This window comes from Patagioenas fasciata, chromosome 21 (genome assembly GCF_037038585.1).
Source record: "Patagioenas fasciata isolate bPatFas1 chromosome 21, bPatFas1.hap1, whole genome shotgun sequence".
NCBI lineage: Eukaryota > Metazoa > Chordata > Aves > Columbiformes > Columbidae > Patagioenas > Patagioenas fasciata.
The window spans coordinates 4,448,036-4,468,928 of NC_092540.1; the positions used below are offsets into that span (position 1 = coordinate 4,448,036).

General features: G+C 54.1%; 1 protein-coding gene across 5 annotated transcripts in view; it reads left to right on the forward strand.

Annotated features, from left to right (window-relative positions):
- Positions 1-1,864: 1,864 nt before the first annotated feature.
- ELK4 (ETS transcription factor ELK4) overlaps positions 1,865-20,893 on the forward strand; it is a 32,903-nt gene continuing 13,874 nt past the window's right edge. Inside the window, exons 1-3 of one of the 5 annotated variants that reach the window (XM_065854630.2) lie at positions 1,865-1,934; positions 4,363-5,355; positions 7,831-11,485. In XM_065854630.2, the coding sequence (XP_065710702.1) occupies positions 4,439-5,355; positions 7,831-8,008 (1,095 nt within the window). In that variant the 5' untranslated portion in view covers positions 1,865-1,934; positions 4,363-4,438 and the 3' untranslated portion in view covers positions 8,009-11,485. Of the gene's footprint in view, positions 1,935-2,407; positions 2,657-4,362; positions 5,356-7,830; positions 11,486-12,935; positions 13,035-16,674; positions 16,879-20,893 lie in introns of those variants that run through there. The other 4 variants (XM_071817567.1, XM_071817566.1, XM_071817565.1 and 1 more) reach the window with 4 other exon arrangements.

Sequence of the window (20,893 nt, forward strand, 5' to 3'; positions counted from 1 at the left end):
GCCAGGGGGCGCCCCGAGCGCTGCGGTGAGGGGCGGGGGCGGGGCCTGGCCGTGAAGCCCCGCCCCCCGTGCTGAAGCTCTGCCCCCTCCCTGTGTTGACGCTCGCCATGAAGCTCCGCCCCCCGTGCTGAAGCTCCCCGTGAAGCTCCGCCCCCTCGTGGTGAAGCTCCGCCCCCCGCAGTGAGACCCGCGCATTCCCCGGGGCAGGGGCAGGGGCTGGGTCGGTTCTGGGACGGTTCTGGCCCGGTTCCTCGGCTCTTTCCGCAGCGGAGCGGGGAGCAGGGGAGGCAGCGCCACCTGAGCCACCCGCTGTCACCTGTGACTCGCTGTCACCTGCTCCATGCGGGTCTCTGGCGAGAACATCCCGCTGCGCAGACCCCGCGGAAGAATCGCTCCCTGTTGTCACTCTGTGACCTGCTGTGAATCAAAGCCGCTGGTGTTTGAACCCCGCAGCGTCGCAGCAGCGGTACGGGAGGATTTTGAAGCGCTACGACTTTCCCAGTCTCTGCAAGGAATTTAAGTATTATCAGCACTTAACGACTGTGAAGCTGAGGCACAAGGTGACACCCAGAGGCACAGCAGCGAGTCAGGGGAATAGCTGTGGGTGCCCTTTCCAAATGAACAAGCGTCTTTCTTATTGTTTGTTTGTTTTTTTCATTAAAGCAAACCCTTTGCTGTGGGAGTTTTCATTCGGGCTCAGAATCTCATGGTTCTTACAAAGCAGAGAAGCTCTGCACTCACTCGGGTTGGAAAGCAGCTGCTTGCACTGGGAATAGCAGTGGTGCTACAGAATCCCAGAATGTGAGGGGTTCAAGGGCCCTGGAAAGCTCATCCAGTGCAATCCCCCCATGGAGCAGGAACACCCAGCTGAGGTTCCACAGGAAGGGGTCCAGGCGGGTTTGAATGTCTGCAGAGGAGACTCCACAACCTCCCTGGGCAGCCTGGGCCAGGCTCTGACACCCTCACCAGGAACAAGTTTCTTCTCATATTTACGTGGAACCTCCTGTGTTCCAGTTTGCACCCATTGCCCCTTGTCCTGTCACTGGTTGTCACTGAGAAGAGCCTGGCTCCATCCTCCTGACACTCCCCCTTTCCATATTGATCCCCATGAATGAGTCCCCCCTCAGTCTCCTCTTCTCCAGCTCCAGAGCCCCAGCTCCCTCAGCCTTTCCTCACACGGGAGATGCTCCACTCCCTTCAGCATCTTGGTGGCTGCGCTGGACTCTCTGCAGCAGTTCCCTGTCCTTCTGGAACTGAGGGGCCACAACTGGACACAAGATTCCAGGTGTGGTCTCCCCAGGGCAGAGCAGAGGGGCAGGAGAACCTCTCTGACCTACTGACCCCCCCTTCTAACCCACCCCAGGTACCATTGGCCTTCCTGGCCACAAGGGCCCAGTGCTGGCTCATGGTCACCCTGCTGTCCCCAGCACCCCCAGGTCCCTTTCCCCTACACTGCTCTCCAACAGCTGGTTCCCAGGGACACGCTCAGGACGCCCCGAGCTCCGTGTGAGGACAGAAGAGACGGATGCAGCTTCTTAACACAGCACCAGCATCCCAACGCAATGACCCTGCCGAAACTCTTCCTCCTGTGCTGCCAGGAAAACCCTCACTGCTGCTACCTGCTAGGACTTGACTTTATTTTTTTTTCCCCTGGGATATTGGAGAAATCTGGACTATTTCCAGTGTAAACGAACAGGGAGAGGAAACACCGGCAAACTGGGGCAGGTCCCACGCGTCTCCTCCAGGACTCGCTCCAGCAGCCGCGGGTCTGCCCGAATCCCGGCCTGGGGGCGGAATTGGGGGCCGCCCCGCCAGCCCAGCCCGGTGCTCCGGCCGCCAATGGGACCGGCGGCCGCAGCCGAGCCCCCGGGGGGCGGGCCCGGCCGGGAGCCGCCCCCGCGCTCGGAGCCACGGGCGGGATGGAGCGCGAACGGGTAAGGGGGTGCAGGACGGGGGGACAAGGTCGGTCTGGGGTGGGGGGGTTGTTTTTCCTCCCCACCCCCCGGGATGAAGCGAGTGAAGGGGCCAGGATCGGGCCCCTCGGCCCCGGGGATGTCCGGCTCTGCTCCCCGCGGGGGGTGCGGGGCTGCGGTTGTGCCAGGTTTTGCTGACACTCGCTTGTCCTTGGCCGGGTGGAAGCGTGGGGCACCCTTATCACTGGGGGATCTGCTACACGTCGCTGCGTCCCGCTTCTTTAGCGTGTTGTATTTGTCCAACGACTTCGCAAGTCCGTGTTTGGTGAATGTGATTCCCGGCTCTGAAGAGGTTACAGGTGTTTGTTTGTTGCGAGAGGAGAGTCAGAGCCCTCGGCTGGGTTCCCAGCTCCTGCTCGTTGGCTGACCTTGGGCAAACTGCTTTTCCTCTGTGTGCTCGAACTGCACATCTGCTGGTTTCGTTCGGCAGTGGAGCGCTCTTGGGGATGTGAAAAACTTTAGGAATAGAAAGTGAAGCTTGAACACGACGTTGACCTTGTCCTGCGTTGCGCTTCGCGAAAGGCCAAAGTCAGGTCTCCGTTTTCTTGCAGTAGCTGATCTGGGATGACAGCACCGTTGGCGTGCACCTTGCAAAAATGCCTTGGATTGACAAGGCACTGATGTCTGAACGGGTACCAACAAAGTCTGTTAGTAACGGAGCGTGCCACCAGGTCACACACCAGGTAGGGTGTCACTATTGCCCCCAGTTGGATGGGAAGCTGAGGAGCAGAGTGTTCCAACAGCTACCCCAAGGCTGCGCGGGAGACCCTGCTCAGAGCTCCTTAGTCCCAGCTTAACCACTGGACCTTCCTGCCCTCTGGTTGTGCTTTTCTGTGTGTTATTCAACAGAACTGTTTGCAAGGTATGTGCTAAGTGATGCTCCTGAGCTAAGGAGTTTATAGTTTAATTCAGTTGTCCTGGGGGCAAACTGAAGGGCTGGAGACTTCCTGAGCTGCTTGCCAAGGAGACCTTGTTGGAAAATCAGGTTTTAAGACTTTCTGGAAGAGTGTTTGGCAGCCAGAGGGCAAAGGCTTTTGTAGCCTCTGAAGCTTGTAGGAAAAGGAGACAAGAGTCAGAGCAGCAGAGATCAGAGAGAGATCACGAAATTGGTGTGGAGGAAGGAGTGGAACTGGGTGCTGCCTTGAAGGTGACGGTTCAGAGCATTGATTTATGATGTGATGGAAACCTGAAGGTTGAGATTGGCCCAAACACCTTTCGAACCTCCCGTGTGAGCAGCGATGGCCTCTGCTCATCGCGGTTTGTTGAAGTGGAGTTGCGCTGGGGACACACGACGGGCAGCACCATGAACGGCCCCACGCAATGTGCTTAGCAGGTTTTGAAGGACATGGGGAGTATTTCTCCTTAAGGAGCCGAGCCTTTCTTTTAAACCCAAACTGCTTCTCAAAAATTCCCTTTCCAGCTCTCTGAGGAGCACTGATAACAAGGACTGGCTTGACTGGTTTGCAGCTCTGCAGAAATCCCATGGACTCACTCACTCTGGAAGAGGTTCACGAGGGCCTTTGGCATGAGGTTTTCTTTCTCTTGGAAGCCGCTTTTTGCATTAAATGTAAAAAGCTCCTGCCTTCTCGGGTGGTTTAGGTGCTGTGGGAGCAGGATGCAGCCTCCACGCTGCTCTCCGCGGGGACACGGACGATGTGACTCCAGCCTGGAGACACCATGACCCTTCTCACCCGTTTTGAAACGCGGTGTTCGTGTCCTCGAGGGCCTCGTGAGCTGACCCCAGTGCGTCTGCGATGCTTTCAGGAGGTGTGACTGAGCTCAGCCTGCCTGAACTCGCCTTAAACTTGCTGGTTGAGGCACCGCGAGCTGGTGTAACCGCAGCAGCGCGGTTGCTGGTGAACACTCACGGCTGCGGTGCTCGCACGGAGCCCCAGGCGGTTTGGCAGCAGCGGTTGCCTTGTTATCTCTTCCAAAACGACTTAGTTTTAATCCAGCTGTGATGGGTCTGCGTCAGGTTGTGGTTGTACCAACATTTGCAGCGTGGAGAAACCAGCCCCCTCTCTTGGACCTGAATTAACTCCTCGTTGTAAGCCACAAGGCACCCTCTGCATTGAGCAGGGCATCCCTGCCCCCTGCCTTGGGCAGAAGGGGGATGAAGTGTTTCATTGTGTATTTTTACCTTAATAAACTCCCCGGAGAAGTTTGCTTCTGGGGGTGTATCTATCTCTTTGTTGGCATAGGAAAATGGTCAGCATGTGTTTTTTGAGCAACAGCCTCCTTAAAAACAAAGGCCGCTGACTAGTTTTGGTGTTTTCTTTCTAATGCACAGTCCATTTTATTCAAAGGTTGACGTTTTGTTGGTCAGTTGGGTTTTTTGGGGAGTTGTCGGTTTGTTTTTGGAAATAACCTTGCTGGTGTTCCCTTGTAGATGAACAGAGACTTCCCCAGCTCTTCCAGAGCCTTCTGATCCAGCTGAACCAAGAGCAGAAGACGCGAGCCACCAAATGGTCTCTGTGCATTGCCAGGAGCTGCTGCCCCCCTTGCCCAGCTCTTCCCTCCTGGAGAACTTTGCCAATGCTCTGCAGCACAATGTGCCACCGTCCCCTCTGCCGGGACACGGCAGTGAGAGGGTGTCCGGCCACCCCGAGGGCTCTGGCCACCTCCATGCGGGTGACACCGGCCGCTCTGCCGGCCCCTCGCTCCCCGCGTCCCGCGCAAAGGGGGAAGACGCGAAACCCCAAGTGTGCGAGGCTCAGCTCAAGCTGCCCGACTTCTGCGGCCGCCTCTCGCAGGACTTCATCCCCACCCTGGAGGAGATCGAGGAGTTCCTCAGGGAGAAGGCCGAGTTCCTCAAAGACGAAGCGAGCGAGCTCTGCCCGGCTGGAGGGAAGGTCGAGATCAAATCTGAGCTCAGCTTAGGTAGCTCTGAGGGATGGCTTATCTCCGGCGTGACTCCAGAAGATGAAGTCTCAAACGCTGCCCAGCTTGGAGGGACGGCTGATGGTGGTGACCAGGCGGTAGCTGCGGGGAGGGTTCCTGTCGTCCTCCAGATCCAGCCCCTCCAGATGGACTCTGCTCTAACACAGAGGGCTGTGGGTGGTGTCCAGCTGCTCCTCAGCTTGCAGGGCCAAAACCTGTCCCTCCTCCCTCACATCCAACCCTCTGCGACCGCCAGGGACCAAAAATACGTCAAGATCGCCCCCTTGCCCATCGCCACGAGGCCAGGGCCGCCGGGGGATGTGCAAGAGGAGGAGGCCACCCCCAGGGGTCAGAAAGCCCCCGCTTCCCTCGTGCGCTCCCATCGGTGCTCGCACCCGGGCTGCGGCAAGGTGTACACCAAGAGCTCCCACCTCAAGGCTCATTTTCGGCGGCACACGGGGGAGAAACCCTACACGTGCGCTTGGCCCGACTGCGGCTGGCGGTAAGTGGGGTGTCCTTAAGTAAGTAAGTGCAGGAGAGCCCCCAGCTGGTGAAAATCCAGGGGAAAACCACCGGTTTTCTTTCCTGAGTCAATTATATGGAAGGAGATGGGAAGGAGGAAAGTTTGTTGAGTGCTTTGGGTAGTTTTCACTAAAAATGCTGGAAACCTCCGGCTGGGGACACATCCCAAACACCCCAAACCCCCCTTGCACTGGATGTCTAAATACCCTCCATCCATGCAGCTTTTCCAGGCAATCTTGTAACTCTGCAAGCTTTCTCCACCTAGTTCTGGACAATTTCCACCACTGGGCTACAAAAATGGCTTTTCCCATTAATATTTGTCCCAGAAATTAGGAGCCTCACTGCTTCCTCAGCAGCCAGCACACAGTTCTGTGCTTATTTAGCAGCGCTTTGCTGTCTCTTGCTATTTGCCTGCCCTGTATCCCTCCAAACACCCGTGAGCCTGTTGCGTTATCTCCACGTTGCATTTACTTTCGTTTGCTCCGCGCATGATGGCGGTTGACGTTGTCTTTCATCTACGTTCCTGAAATTAACCCCGCTTCTTAATCTTGCTGCGCGTCTCTGATTATTTCCCCGCCGCGGTGTTTCCTCCCCGGTACCGCACACCTGTCCTGGGGGGCAGGATGCTCGGTGCAGCCTTTGTAAGGAGGGTTAATAGTCCTGAGGTCTTGCGTAGCACTTCTCATCATCAGATCTCAACGCGTAATCACAAAGAAAACTGGTGCTGGCAGCACTGAGCTTTCCTGGCGCCTTACGCAACGCTTTGGCAGGCACTCGCTGCCTTGTTTTCCTGGATGGTGTGTTACGGCTTCTATCTCGGGGTGGGGAAGCTCTGGGAGGTATGAGACTAGATCTGAATTTTGGGACTCCCTCTCGCCAAGCTGCTCTCCCATCGCCATCCGCAATTGTCCCTCAATGCCACCTGTGACCGCAGTACATGTTATAGGCATCGGCTCCTTTTCCAGTGCTGCTAAAGCATCCTACACCCGATGCTCAGAGCCTGGGGATTGAGGAAGGGGACAGTGGCAACCACACAAGCATCACGTTTTCCCCTGGGAAAGGAGGATGGTGGTGGTGCCACACTGAGCGACAGCGTCCTGCAGGATGTCCCCAAGTTGCTCGGCTTCACTTGCCACCCTGCTCACTGGTTACACCATGGAGTGATGTACTCAGCTGCCGGTGGGGTTCTCCGGGCCGTCCTCCCTTCTCTAGATGTGGCCCTAACTCTGAATATATACGTCATTTCTCCTGGCCCTGCTTTCTATGAGAAGCTGGGACCTTGGGACTCGCTTCTCGCAATAAAGCCGGAAAAGGAGTCGGTGGTTTGCACAGAAGAGCTGAGGATGGCCTTGGGACACATTCTGTTTTCACAGAGCCTTTTGTGAGCAGCCGCAGTATTTACTGCACCAGGTGTGAGCTTGGAATCCCGTGGCTGGGGTTACATCTGAAGCTCAAGTTTTCTGCTTGTTTGCGTAGGCTTGTTTCAGCCAGATGGAAAAACCCTTCTGTCCTAATACTCCTGCCGTCTGTGCAGTAAATCCTGTCCGGCCCTCCTCTCCAGCACTCCCCTGACACTCAAACATGCTGAGGTCACACCAGCTCCAAAACCTCATCGCGACCCTTGGGGTGGCACTTGTGAAACTGCTGCAGCCCCACGCTCTGCAGGTGCCGCCAGGTCTGGATCTGTGGCTGCTGGGTGGAAGAAAGGGCACAGGAGAATGGGGATGTGCGTGTGGTTAAAGGGGCTTTCCAGCTGCTCAGCTGACCTGCTCCAGGTGTGGGAATTACATGGATGAGCAGTCTGAGCACACCCCCGGAACAGCAATCGACTTGCTTTGGCATGGAAACCTCCGCTTTTGCACTCTGGGCTGGGTACGTTTGCTTTGCCTCCCTTGTGCTTGGTGTTTAAATCAGCTCACGGGCAGCTTCTCTCTCCAGCTCCCCATCTGAGAGCAAAAACTCTACACCATTCTGAGAAACAAGGGGATGCTCAGAGTTTGCAGGGAGAACGCGCGCTCTCCCACTCAAAACAAGGCTTCTCAAAGCGATGCTCTTCTTGGGGTTATAGTAAAGCCCTTCCAGTGTCCTTTAGTCACTGGACTGATGCCCCAAAAAGCAATTTCTCTCAGCATCTCGCCTTGGGGTCGTCACTTTCAGCAAGTCTAAAACAAATGAGGGAAGCAGGTGAACACTGTCCTTTAAGAGCAGTGGAAAGAAATTAAGATCTCAATAGGTGAATTCTTTTTCTCTAAATCACCCCATGGAGGGGTTTATTTCTTTCCGTTCCTCCAGCAGGAGCCTGGGGTACCTGCGTTTCACTGGGAGGTTGGATAGAGCAGAAGTGACCTGTCTGTGGTCACCCCAAGAGCCAGCCCTCCCATGTGCCGCGGTCCCCGCGGTCCCCGCCCTGTCCAGCGGCCAAGGCTGGACCCACCATCCTTCCCTTCTCCCGCAGGTTTTCCCGGTCGGACGAGCTCTCCCGTCACAAGCGTTCCCACTCGGGTGTCAAGCCGTACCAGTGTGCCGCCTGCCAGAAGAAGTTTGCCCGCAGCGACCATTTAGCCAAACACGTGAAGATCCACCGGGGCCAGCCCTACGGCCAGCGGACGCTGCAGGGCGGCAGCAGAAGTTGAGCCTTGCTGCTCGTCCTTGCAAGGCTGAGTCCAGGAGGCCCCAAAGCCCAGCAAACAGAATGCAGAACCCACTGTAATAATGAAGCAGGATAAATGACTTTATTTAACAAATTATAGAAGATCCACTGTTATACTGCTAGTTAAGGATGACCTACATTCAGGGGCTGTTTCTGGTACTATTGTCCCTCTCTTAAATATATTAATATGTGATGGAAAGCTGAGTTAATTCAGGGTGAGTGTGTGTGTAGGGAAGTGGGGTTGGGACAGCTTGCCAAGGTCACTTTGCAGGTGTCACCTGCCCGCTGCGGTGTGACAGGTGAGAACTGGCCCACAGCCCTTCATCTCACATGGGACATCCCCAGGGCTGCTGCAGCATCCCAAGGCTCTGGGTCACAGAATCACAGAATCACAGAATGTTAGGGATTGGAAGGGACCTCGAAAGATCATCTAGTCCAATCCTCATTTCTGAGAAAGCCAGAGAGGATTCATTTTGGTTGGGCTCGCTCAGAAACCCAGATCCATGAGCCCATCTGCCAGGGTGGCACGTCCAGGCAGGCAGAACATGGTGCTCAGCGGGTGTCTGTGTTGTGCAGCAGCTGGGGGGCTGAAGCCAGACGTTGGGTTTGGTTTATCTGGCAGGGTTGAGATGGTGGTTGTGTTGTCATAGAATCACAGAATGTCCTGAGCTGGAGGGACCCACCAGGATCATGGAATCCAACTGCTGTCCCTGCACAGGACACCCCACAGGTCACCCCGTGTGTCTGAGGACGTTGTCCAGTCTCTTCTTGAACACTGTCAGGTTGGGCCGTGACACCTCCCTGGGAGCCTGTTCAGTGTCCAGCACCTCTGGGTGAAGAACCTTTTCCTCATGTCCCACTGACCCTCCCTGGCACATCTGCAATTCCCTGGCCTCTGTCATTGATCACCGCACAGCACACGGTGCGTGTTGAAGTGGGATCAAGAGAACCGTCAGCAGCACCAGCAAAGCCCTATTTTAACGTGATGGCGTAAAAGAACAGGGCTATGGAGAGACGCCGACGCGTGCGGACCCAGGGAAGAGCCGCAGCTCCGGTCGGGGGCAGCAGCGCAGCTCCCAGGTTGCTGACGTCCTTGTTGTGTTTGACTTCTGGTTAATTAAAGGCCAACTCCTTGCTACTGTGCCAACTTCCCGAGCTTTTGCAAACATCTGGGAGGGAATTAGGTGCTTGTACAAACAAAGAATAAGCGTCAGGAGTATGCCCTTTCTACGTGGCTTTGCCAGCATGTCTCAAGCTGATATTTAGTGCCTGCGAGCTCTTTGCAACGCGGGTGTGCTCGTGCTGTTCTTCCAGAGGAGAACTTCACGCACTTGTCTCAAGCTGCCCTTGAGCTGGCTTTAGTGAGGTGTGTTGGGCTGTACCCAAAATGAGGACAGGGAAATGAGCTGATCTCCTTTCCCTGCCCTGTGGAGAGCGCATTTGCACAGCAAAGAGGTCGTTCTCTGGTCCCTGCATCCCTTTTCGAGGGATGACGCTGGGGAAGGTAAAAGCCAGACTGGTGGGGATGGATGTGGTGTCCTGAGCTGAGGGTTGGTACAAAAGCATCCCTGGATAAGACACCAAACTTCTGCGCAAGAAACACCAGCTTGTAAAGTGTTGTGCGGCTGGAGATGTTTGCTGGTGGCTCCTTCCTCAACGCGGTGCCCAGAGCTTTTCCAGCTTTGTTGAGAAGCCCCCGCAGTGGGACTTCAGGGAAAGAAGCAGCAAGGGAGCTGAAAATCCTTGATTTAATCTTAGTTTAGAATATTTGGGGATGTTTAACTGCCCCTGAAGGAGGTGCTGCTGTTGTGGAGACTGCAGACGGATGGAGTGGGGCACATTCCACCCCTGAGGTCCTCTGGTGCACTGAGATGATGGATTTGTTTCTCCTACTGTTTGTTTTTCCAGCCTGGACCTGGTGCTGCAGGTCACTATACAAGCAGCAAAGAGAAGGCTCCGCTCCCCCACCGCCTTTGGCCCCTATAAACCGCAGTAGTTTCTGTAAAGTGGAAACTTCAGCGTGCAAAACCGGTGTTTCCGCTGAGGAGAAACGTTCCTAAAGCTGGCTTGGGGTTTGGATTCTTTAGTGCAGCCGAAGGAAGGCTCGCTGGCTGGACTCCAGCCCCGGTGCAGCGGGGACTGACGTGGGTCCAGTGAGTGGCTCTGCCGTTTGCTCCCCAAACGCTGGCGTGCCGGGGGCGCGTGTTTCTCAGAGAACACCTGCATCGCTCGCTTTTCCTAATCCCCAGGCAGGAGAGCGGGGTTTAGGACAGAAATAGCTGGAGCCACGTAGCTTGACGTTATCCAAGCTTTCCCCAAAGGTCTGTTTCTGGATCCCGGCTTAGACTCCTTCATCCTTAGCTCAGCAGTGGGGAGGTGGCGATGTGATGGAGGGACAGGAGCTGCCTGCGGCCGGGTTTCTTTCCTGCGTGTGCAAGACCTGCGGCTGTCACGCTGACTGTTTGGAGAGGGCTCTCCCCATGGAGGAAGGACGGCAGCTTTTGCCATCATTAACTGGAAACCCGGACCTGCCTCAGGGGGCGAATGCACCACGAGCGCTCCCACCTCTGCCCTGACCAGATACCAGCAAGAATCATAGAATCATTTCAGTTGGAAGAGACCCTCAGGATCATCGAGTCCAACCACAACCCAACCTAACTAACTCATGCACTAACCCATGTCCCTGAGAACCTCGTTTAAATGCCTTTTAAACCCCTCCAGGGATGGTGACTCCAGCACTGCCCTGGGCAGCCTGTTCCAATGCCCCACAGCCCTTTGGGGAAGAAATTGTTCCCCACATCCAACCTCAACCTCCCCTGCACAACTTGAAGCCGTTTCCTCTTGTCCCATCACTTGCTACTTGGGAGAAGAGCCCAACCCCCTCCATGCTCCAACCTCCTTCCAGGCACTTGTAGACAAAAACACAGCCCGAGTTCGTGTGATGCTGAGCCTTTAATGACGAGCCAGAAGAGACAGGTATGCAAGAGACTATGTTGCGTCGCCCTTTGTTTTAGCGGATTTTTGCCTGGCTAGGAATTCACTTCGTGCCCTGCTTGCTTGAGGGCTCTCTTTGGAGGCCGCACGCCAACGTGACTCATGCCTGTCTCGTGCTTTTATCCATCCCCCTTTGCTCTTCTCCCTCGCTCCAGCCTCTTTCACAGCGCTCCCTGTTCGTTTCGGACCTGCCCCATCCTGCCTCTCTTCGCCCAAGGCGACTCGGGGAGGTTGCGTTTCCAAACCGCGGAGCGAGAAGAGCCTGCGCCTCATCCTTGGTCCCAGGACCTTCTCTGCTCCCCAGCAGCTCATCCCTGCCGGTCCCGGTGGATCCGCCGTGGCATTCGGGGCTGGGAGCGCTGGCAGCGGCGACTCGCAGCGCACCCGGTTTGTTTTGCTCTTCCTTTTAAACGAACTGCAAAGGGAGGGGAGAGGTTTTTATAAAATAAAATACCCTAGATACGTATCTCTTGTGCAATCCTTATTACAGTCTCACCTGCTTCCCTCTGGGGACTTTGGATGAATAGTCTAAAAGGTTTACTGAGGGCTTTGTAATTACTTATCCTTTGCTCCAGTGAGGATGTTACTCCGCAGCAATGTTCATTGTGGAAGTACAGATGAGACCTATGGCATCGGGAGGGATGAGGAAGGACCCTCCTGTCTTCCCACAGACAAAAACAGCTGCCAAGAGGTGACACAAACTGCCCTGGTGTCACCAAAGCTGCTGGGTTGTGACCCCGGCTCTGTCTCAGATGGTGTTAAGTGAACAGGGACGTGTGTCCGCCCAGCTCCCTGGTGCTGGAGCGATGCGAGGCACCGGTTGCTCAGTGAAAAGGCTGTCGTGTTGCTAAGCAGTGCTTTTTAAGAAATTAAGTGCAAGCAGACAAGTGTTGTAGCAGGACAGGACGTGGGAGAGCACACAGAGAAACCCAGGCGGCGGTTCTGAATCCGCACTGTGGCTCTGGATGCACCGTCTTCAGCAGCAAAGTGACGGCGCTGACGTCCCCAGGCTGCACGTCCCCTGCAGCTCGTGCTGGCGGCTCATCCTCCAAGACACGGGCCAGTGCAAATCCGCAGCTGGAAACTGATCTCTAAGATGGATCATAGCATTAGTTGGTTGGGTTTTTTTTGTCCCAATAATATCAGAACTGAGGTTTTATTAATGATTCTCCCTTTCAAGAGCAGAGTTTTATTTGAGGCAAATACAATTCATGGCGTAGTTTCTATTTCTCCCCGGGGGTTATGCAGCACAAGTTGGTTTGGGGCAGGGGGCAAACCAGAGCCTTGAGTTTTCCTCAGGAGAGCAGGGAAGGACTTTGGGGGGCACGAGACCGCACAGGCTGGAAAACAGGCAAACAAAGAGGGTCGGCTGAGTTTTCCTCCCCTGCCTGGCCAGTTTGCCACCAAATGGGCCAGATCCTCCCAAAAGGTGGGAGCTGGTGGTGAGAAACAGGCAGAGAGGGTTTGCAGCTCAATCAGCACAGCATTAACCCGTGGGTGGCCCGGCAGCACTTTTTGGGCTTGAAGCTGGAAGGAAAAGGGATGGGAACCCCTTGTTGATTTGTATTTGTCCTGGGATGTGGTTCAAGCTCTTCCAGAGCCATGGCTGAGCACAAAGCACAATGTTTTCTTGCAAAGAAGTGAAGTTGATCATGGCCTTGTGCTGCAGCTGATGCAATAGCTCACACCTGATGCAGGCCCTGGGAACAGTTGGGTTAAGAGCACAGTGAAGCTTAATGAACAAAAGAGCTAAATTAAAACAGCTGGCCATGCCGGATGACTTGCTGCTTTATAATCAGCTTTCTACGTAGGCACAAGCCCGTTCACAGGGAGGCTGGAGCAGGGGGGAACATCTCTGGGTAGGAATAAGGCTAATGAGCAACTGCATTTTGTTCATTGCTTGCTCTGTGGGGCTCGGTGATCCAACGTGGGCGCTTGTTTTTTAGCATGGACTTTGAACAGGTTGTTTGCAGGGATGCACCTTTCCTAGGAGCCACTCTCTGCAGCCTGTGCAGGTAAAACGCTTTGCTTGCTGCTGTTTTAACCGAGCTGGGGGAAGGTTTCCAGGTGACGTGGTCAGTTCCCTGGCTGGAGGGGACAGGGGTGACAGTATCTGCTCAGCTCTGCCGTTCCTTGCTGTTTGATCCGGGAGCTGGGCAATGGTACAGGAATGGCTTATCCTTCCCTGGAAAATCCGCCCAGATAAAGCCTTTTTTGGCTTAGAAAGTACATGGTGGGAGGGGAAGAAATCAGACATGCGATTCGACATCCATGGCTCTGTGTTTGCTTTTGGAAACGTTGGCTTTTCTCTGCGAATTACACCAATTTTTCCCCAACCGCAGTTTCACAGCTCCTTGCTGAAAGAGCTGAGCGTGCTGCAGTCTGATTCTCACCTCTGCTATTTCAGACCTTGGCTTGTTTGCACTAACAGGCTTGGAAATTAAATTTTAGATGTCGTTGAAATGGCCGCGATGGGTCCTGACTTTGCCCCGTTGTTCCCAGCCGTGACGGTGCTGTTGGGTCGGGCCGGGGAGGGTTTTTGGAGTCGCATCCAGGAATTTTATGCAGGATGTGGCAACTTCACAAAGGGTAATTGTGCTTTTAGTAGGAGAAGGGCTGTGGAGATAACACAGTGGAAACTAGTTTAGCAGCCGTGTGCGATAACCAGAAATCCTCTGATGCGCAGCTTTAGGGCTTAACTTTCATAAGCACCTGAAACCATCTCCGAGCCTATGTGAGTCAATGGAGAAAAGAAAACCCTAGCCTTTCTCCTGCTGGATCTGGTTCCTTGTTGTGTCGTGAAGTTTTTATGTAACTGGGTAATTCTGCTTCTTCCTGAAATGAAATAGTGAGCGTGTCTGTAGCTGTTGTATGACTTGGGCATGGCACATCCTGCTCAGCTGAGTACTGAACTCAGGAGCGTTTTCTCCAAGGGTGAACTGGCTGCTGCTGAGCCTTGGGCTGGTCCTGGTCAAATATCTCCTGGGGGAATGGGGATGGAGGCTTGGAGGCTGGATCAGCCGCTCCGTGTCAGCTATAGGATGCTCAATGTCCTCTCCTCCTCTGCCATCAGATTGCCCGGTCCTGGAGATGTGGCTGTTGTGTTTGTGGACTCAGAAATAACACGGGTTTGAAGCCAGCGCAGATCTGGGTCTTTTGGAGAGAATCAACAGACACACAAGCAGGGGCAGAGCTGCTTTCTGTGAGGGAAACACAGAGAATTGGGTGCAAAAAGGCTTTTTATTGGGTCTGAGAAATATGAGATTGGTGGTGGCTTGGGTGTGAAGGGCACAGGAGGATGGGAACTGAGTTCTCAGTCTTTCAAGGTGCTCCTTTTAGCTTTGTCTGGTATTTGTGGGCTTTGTGAATACCCTGTGCGCATCCTGCGGTGTCTCCGGGAGCTCTGTGGAGTGACAACTTCCCGCATCGGTGAGTGTCACCGCATCCCGGGACACTGGGGGTGGCATCTCGGTGAGGGGCTCACCTGGGTGCCAAAGGCTGGGCTGTGAGCAGGGTGTGAAGATGCTCTGATGGCAGATTTTCTGCCATGAAATGTGTCGGGTTGATAACTATCACCACCTAGTTCTTGTAGGCAAACCAGCACTCATGCCCACTTACCCCCAAGGATCTTAAGAGTTGGGGTATAAGGTGCTAATGTTGGTAACTGAAGCCTTAGTGATCATTGAGCTTCCTTAGAGCATCTGTGGAGAGAGCTTGTCCTTTCCCCTCCCCTTTTTCTTGTTCTGCCTGCCTAGTCTCCCATGCCTTTTTGTCTTCTTAATTGAAAGTGGAGGTGGGGAAGAATGGGAACCATTTCTTAGTTTTATTGTGGAATGTGGTGGTTAACTTCTGTAAATAAATAATGGTCAGCATGGTTAAAACCTTCCCTTCTCCCCATGAAAGAAAGCACGGTTTGGAGAAAAAACCTTCTACTTTTCCCCTGTCGTTAAAAGACATTTCGATTCCCTAAACTCTTCACTTTCTCTGCTTTTATCTCCCTTCTGATCCCCCGTGACTGTGCAGTAAGTGCTGATAAAGGGTTATTTTCAAAGGTATTGTGAAATACAGTGTCATGTTCCCTTCTCTTGCTCCTGAGTTTACAAACCTCCTTTCACTTCATTTGGTCGTCATTTGACCCCAGGAAATGGGACCAGCTGAAGGAGATGACTTAGTAATGGGGTGGGATTTGCCTTTGTAGAACCAGCATTAATTGCAGCTGGAGCTGCTCAGGCTTAACCAGGCTCTGAGCCACGACTTGTGTGTTTGGGGGATGATGGTACATCCCAAACAAAAATGAATTAATACCTGGCTGTGCGGTGTTTTGCCTTGTAGCTGCGTATTGAGCAGGACTTGTGTTTGCAAGAAGGCAACTGGGGGAATGGGTGCAGAAGACTCTGTGCTAACGCCGCCAACCTTTTCCCGGCGTGTCTGGGAGGCCGAAAGCTGCGTGTTTTGGCATGTGTGGTGTCGGGCGCAGAAACGCTGCTGAGGTTTTATTTCTGCCAACGGGTGGGAGCCCAACGGCGAGGCAGCCAGAGGGGTTTGCTCATGGGAGGGATGGGGGAGAGCGCTGCCTTCTCAGCACTTCACCTTCTGCTCCCGTGGAAAACAACTGCTCTCAAACTGGTGTGGAAAGAGCCTTTTTCAGTAGATACCTCCGGACTGCGGGTGCCCATCTGTTGGCCAAGGCGGTGCACCTTGGGGATAACAAGTCTCTGGCCATGGAAGAGCAGTTTGCTGGGGACTTCAGTGTGGCTTTAATGAGCTTCAGGGTGACTGGGGCTCCTGCTGTGTGTGCAGTGAGCTTGGGGTCATGATGGCATCGCCCCTTTCAGAGAATCCCAGAATGTTGGAAGGGTCCTGGAAAGCTCATCCAGTGCAATCCCCCCGTGGAGCAGGAACACCCAGCTGAGGTTCCACAGGAAGGGGTCCAGGCGGGTTTGAATGTCTGCAGAGAAGGAGACTCCACAACCTCCCTGGGCAGCCTGGGCCAGGCTCTGACACCCTCACCAGGAACAAGTTTCTTGTCATATTTAAGTGGAACCTCCTGTGTTCCAGTTTGCACCCATTACCCCTTGTCCTGTCACTGGTTGTCACTAGTGTGCAGGGATGGGTTGAACCCTGGGGAAGATCCGGGAGCCCAGAACATCCACATCCATGTGCTCTCTGTAGGGAACACAGCTGGGGGCGTTTGTGGGGCTGGTGCCCCCTGTTCCCCGGGGAGAACACAAGTGCAGGGTCGTGCCTTTCTCCTGGCAAGTAACATTTTCATGTGCAGGTTTATCAGAATAGGAAAGAGCCGTGAGCTGTCCCTGGCGTGCTCTGCGGTGGCGGGAGGGGACTGCCGGTGCACACACCCCTGTAAGCCCCCGTTCCCCGGGGAGTCCCGTGTTACTCGTGACACACCACACAAACGGCTCCGGTGCCGCTGCCGGCCGGGCCGGGCCACGGGCACATGGCTGCGGGCGGGCGCTAGGGCCCCGCGGACTACACTCCCCAGCGGGCTTTGCGAGCCGTGGGCGGGCAGCGCCCTCCCATTGGCCGCTGCCGCCCCCGCTCCGGGCGGGGATTCGTCGCCGTGCGTGAGCGCCCCGCGCCCCTGCGTGGCCGTGGGCGGAAGTGTGGGGTACGGCGGCCGCGGAGGCTCCGCGGCGGAGGCGCTGGCGCTCCCCATCCCCCCGCCCGCCTCCGCGCCGCTGCCCTTCGCTGCTCGCCCGGCTCCTCCCGCCCGGGATGGGGGCCCGGCGCCCGGCCCGCCGGGGGGGCGCCCGGCCATGAAGGGCGGCGGGGGAGCCGCTCCCAGCACCTGCCCGCCGCGACGGGACCGCGACGCCCGGGGACCGGCGGGGCTCCTCCTCGGTGAGTGGCGGGGAGGCTCCGGGAGCGAACGGGCTCCGTGCTGTGCGGGGGTGGGAGCGGACGGGAACGTGCGGGGGCTGGGAGGCCCGCAGCGGGGGAGCCGGTGTCGGCGGGGCCGCGGCCGGGGGGCATCTCCGGAAAGCGGCCGCGCTTGGCGGAGGGGCCGGGATGGGGCGGCGGGGACCGGTCGGTCTGTGCGCGGTGGCAGGAGCCGCGAAACGAAAGCGACGGTTCTGAAGAGCGGCAGCGCGGTCGGGACGGGGGGCTGGGGCGTCCCGGTGCCCCCGCTGGAGCCGCTTGTCCCGGGGCGGGGAAGGGAGCGGCCCCGGGACCCCCCAGCCCGTGTCCGGACCCGTTTCCGTCGCGCTGTTCCCGTTCAGTCCCTACTGATTTTCCTCCCTCTGCTGCTGTGAGATTAGAGCCAGAGACTGGGATCAAGTGCTTGTTTGTTTTTCGTGGTTTTGTTGTTTTTTTTCCTCTTTTTTTTTTATTTTAATTCCCGGCTGCTGCTATTTTTTAATTATTTTTTTTTAAATCCTTGTGTACTCTGTGTGAAATGGGTGGATTCCTACCCACATCAATAAGTGAGCCCATGGAGAAAGTATGCAAATACATGCTGTTACGCTTTTATTATTTTGCATGCATATATATACACACACACACACGTATATACGTGTTCCTGCTTCCACACACCTTAATTTCACAGAAAAAAAACTTCTAATAATCCCCGTTGTGCTGCTGGCTTAGGAGTTTTGGCTTTGGTGGTGCTGGTTTTAAGTGGTAGCTCCTGAGAAACAGAGGAATGGCTTTGTAGGCGAGCGCTCTGCTCACCGGGTGCAGGATTTAGTCACGAGCGTTTCGTTATCTTCATCATACCGGGAACAAACCCCATCCCTGCACCCGGCACCGCCTGCCTGACAAAGCTGCGTGTTCGTGAGGGTTTTTTTTGTCAGCCTGTTTATTTTTAGGGTCTTAGCGCCTGTTTGTGGAGAATAGTTGTTCCATCGTCATAGCAACCAGGCTGAGTGTATTATAAACATTATTAAAGGAAATCTTTTCCATCCGAAATGAGACTTCCTTTTCGTAATGGAGTTAGGATCAACGTGAAACGTTTAACCTCTTGATTGGGGTTCACGCCGTAGCGCGATGCGGAGATCTGACCCCTGGCTCTTGGGCAAGGATGCTTTTACTTTCAGCGTTTTGCCTTTTGGAGCTAATTTAATCTGTTGCCGGTAAACATTCCCCTCAACCCATTGTGGTGGCACATACGGAGGAAGCAAGTGTGATGTACTTAGAGAGGAGCTTCCATGGATATCTGGATTTTTACTGGGAAACAGTCACATCAGTGTCAGAACCCAACCAAGGAACTGATCGAAGGCATTTAATATTTCAAGTTTACCGTTCTCTCTATTTGTCCTAAAGCGTCCCGTGTTCTTTTTGGTCTCTTATCCTGCTAAAAGGAGAGGTAGGAAAGGGGAGGCTCTTCATGCAAGTGCGTTAAAGCAGGGAAGTGGTGTCTACTGCCCCGAAAATGGGGACGTCGGTTGTTGTTGACCGGGGATGGAGGATCAAAGTGATTGCAGGAGAACACAGACAGTGCTTTGAAGTGCCCTTCTCGGCCGTGTTCAAGCAAGTTAAAACATTTTTAAGTCTTAGGGTCACTAGTCAAACCCATATTAGATAATGAAGCGGGCACTGCTGTCACCGTATCAAGATTTAAACCAAGCAAAAAGCTTATTGGCTTCAGCCAACTTGAGTCTTCAGCCATAACTGCGATGGGAGTCCTGATGCCACTGTTCTCCCTCGGGACGACTTTTCTGTTGCCTCTTTGCTAGTGCAGGAAGGTTTTCTTGGGCATCTGGAAGGTGGAGGACACTAGAAAACACTTAGAAAAGGAAATACCCATTTCTCAGAGTTAAGCAGCTGAAGCAAATTGTTCCGGAACCCCCAAATGTTTGCTAACACCTTAATTTCCTGGAAAGTATCTTAATTTTTGAGGTGAGAACCAACATTTATTGCAAGGTTTGACGGTTGGTGTTTAATTAAAGCGAACTTGAAGTGGGATTAGGCAGCGAAAAGTCCGGAGCGGCTCTTATCGTGAGGACATCCGCCGGCGTTTCCTTCCAGGAGCTTCCTGCCCCGAGAACCTCGGCTTCTCGTTCACAACAAACCCATTTTCCGGGCTGGTTTGCAAACAACGGCGCAGGGAACGTCGGAGCCAAGGGGAAGACAAACTGTTGGAGTCTAGGGTGATTTGTCCTTATTCTTGCCCGATTTTAGTATTTATTAGAGAAGGTATAATTGGATTACTACTTGGAATGTTGCGGATGTGGAAGTCTGCATCTCCAGTTTAATTTCTTGTGAACAGTAACTTTACAAATCTAACAGGCTTTGAACTGGTAATTCACCTGGCTTTGGGAAGTAAGCGAACAAAACGAGTGACAGTAGTAGCTAAAGTACTTTACAATGCTCTGTGTGTTCTAAAAAGGACTAAATACCCTTATGCTCTTCCCACCACATCCAAGTGTGTCAATATTTGGATATTAACACCCTGAAGAGGCTGGTTTTGTTTGATTTTTGGATGTGTTGGGCTGCTGGCTCTTTCTAAAATGCATCAAAATTGGTAAAGTCCTAAAAGTACCAGTTCAGGTGAATCATTGTCCCAGGGGCTTGAAAAGATGTTATGAATGGTTTATTAGTAGTGGGGTGTTTGAAGTGCTGTGCTGAGGGAATTGTTGCTTGATTGTGTGTTGATAACCACTTAATTAGATGCTTCATTAGTGGTGGTAAAGCTCCTATCCCTTTACTAAAATAAAAGGAATAAGGCAGCCATGTATTTATTTGAACAAAGACAGTGAACGACCTGATTTAGCTTGGAAGTGAACCCTGTTTTGAACGAGGAGTTGGGCCCGTGACCTCCAAAAATCTCCTTCAACCCGAGTTTATCCTGTTGTTTATTTTCCTGGAATGACCGTCGGGGCCTTGTGTCTGCAGGGATATTGCACAACGGAGCCGGGGTTATTGTCTCCGAATTCCTGCTGTTCACGCACCATGGCCGTCTAAACCATGGCAATAGTTTTGCACGGTCAGGTCTGAGCAGTCCCGCTCAGCTCGTGTGCTGTGTGCACAGCGAGTCCGGCTTTCCTGGAATTGTCTAAAGCCTTCATTTGCTCTTAAAGACTTAATTTGCTCGTTAAAGACTTGATTTGCACGCCTGCTGGATGTGTAGCTTGCTCCATTGACTGTGAGATCCCCAAGACAGTCACCAAGTTATTGTTGCTGCCTTTTTTGTTTCTCTGTTTTCCCCTTTTTACCAGAAGTGTTTGTGATATGAGAAGCGGTTTGTGTTTCACCCTGTGTGTTCACCTCCCTTCTGTGCTGCTTCCAAAGTCGTCTTTTGAGGTGTAAATACATGCACAGCTGTAACGGTGCCGGTGACTTTGTCCTCGCTGTGTAACATCTGTGTGACATCCTTCCTTCCCTCTGCCTCATCCTGTGTGGGTTCTGTAGACCTGCCGGCTTTATTCGGTCCATCTGGAGAAGTCATCAGGCTGCAGATGCTGCTGAGAGGCTGTCAGAACAAATTCAGGCGAAAGATGACTCGCGCTGTTTTCGGCATCGGCTCCAAGTGCAGAAAATCTGCCAGAAGAGCTTGAAGTGTGCCCAGGTAGCCAAAGAGGCCACCAGCATCCTGGCTTGTGTCAGGAATGGTGTGGCCAGCAGGGCTGGAGAAGTGATTGTGCCACTGGTGAGGCCACACCTTGAATCCTGTGCTCAGTTTTGGGCCCCTCATTGTAAGAAGGACGTTGAGGTGCTGGAGCGAGTTGAGAGAAGGCAATGGAGCTGGTGAGGGGCTGGAGCACGAGTGTGATGGGAGCGGCTGAGGGAGCTGGGGGTTCAGCTGGAGAACAGGAGCTGAGGGGAGACCTTCTGATCTCTGAACTGCCTGAAAGGAGCTTGGAGCCAGGGGGGTCGGGCTCTGCTCCCCAGGAACAAGCGCCAGGAGCAGAGGAAA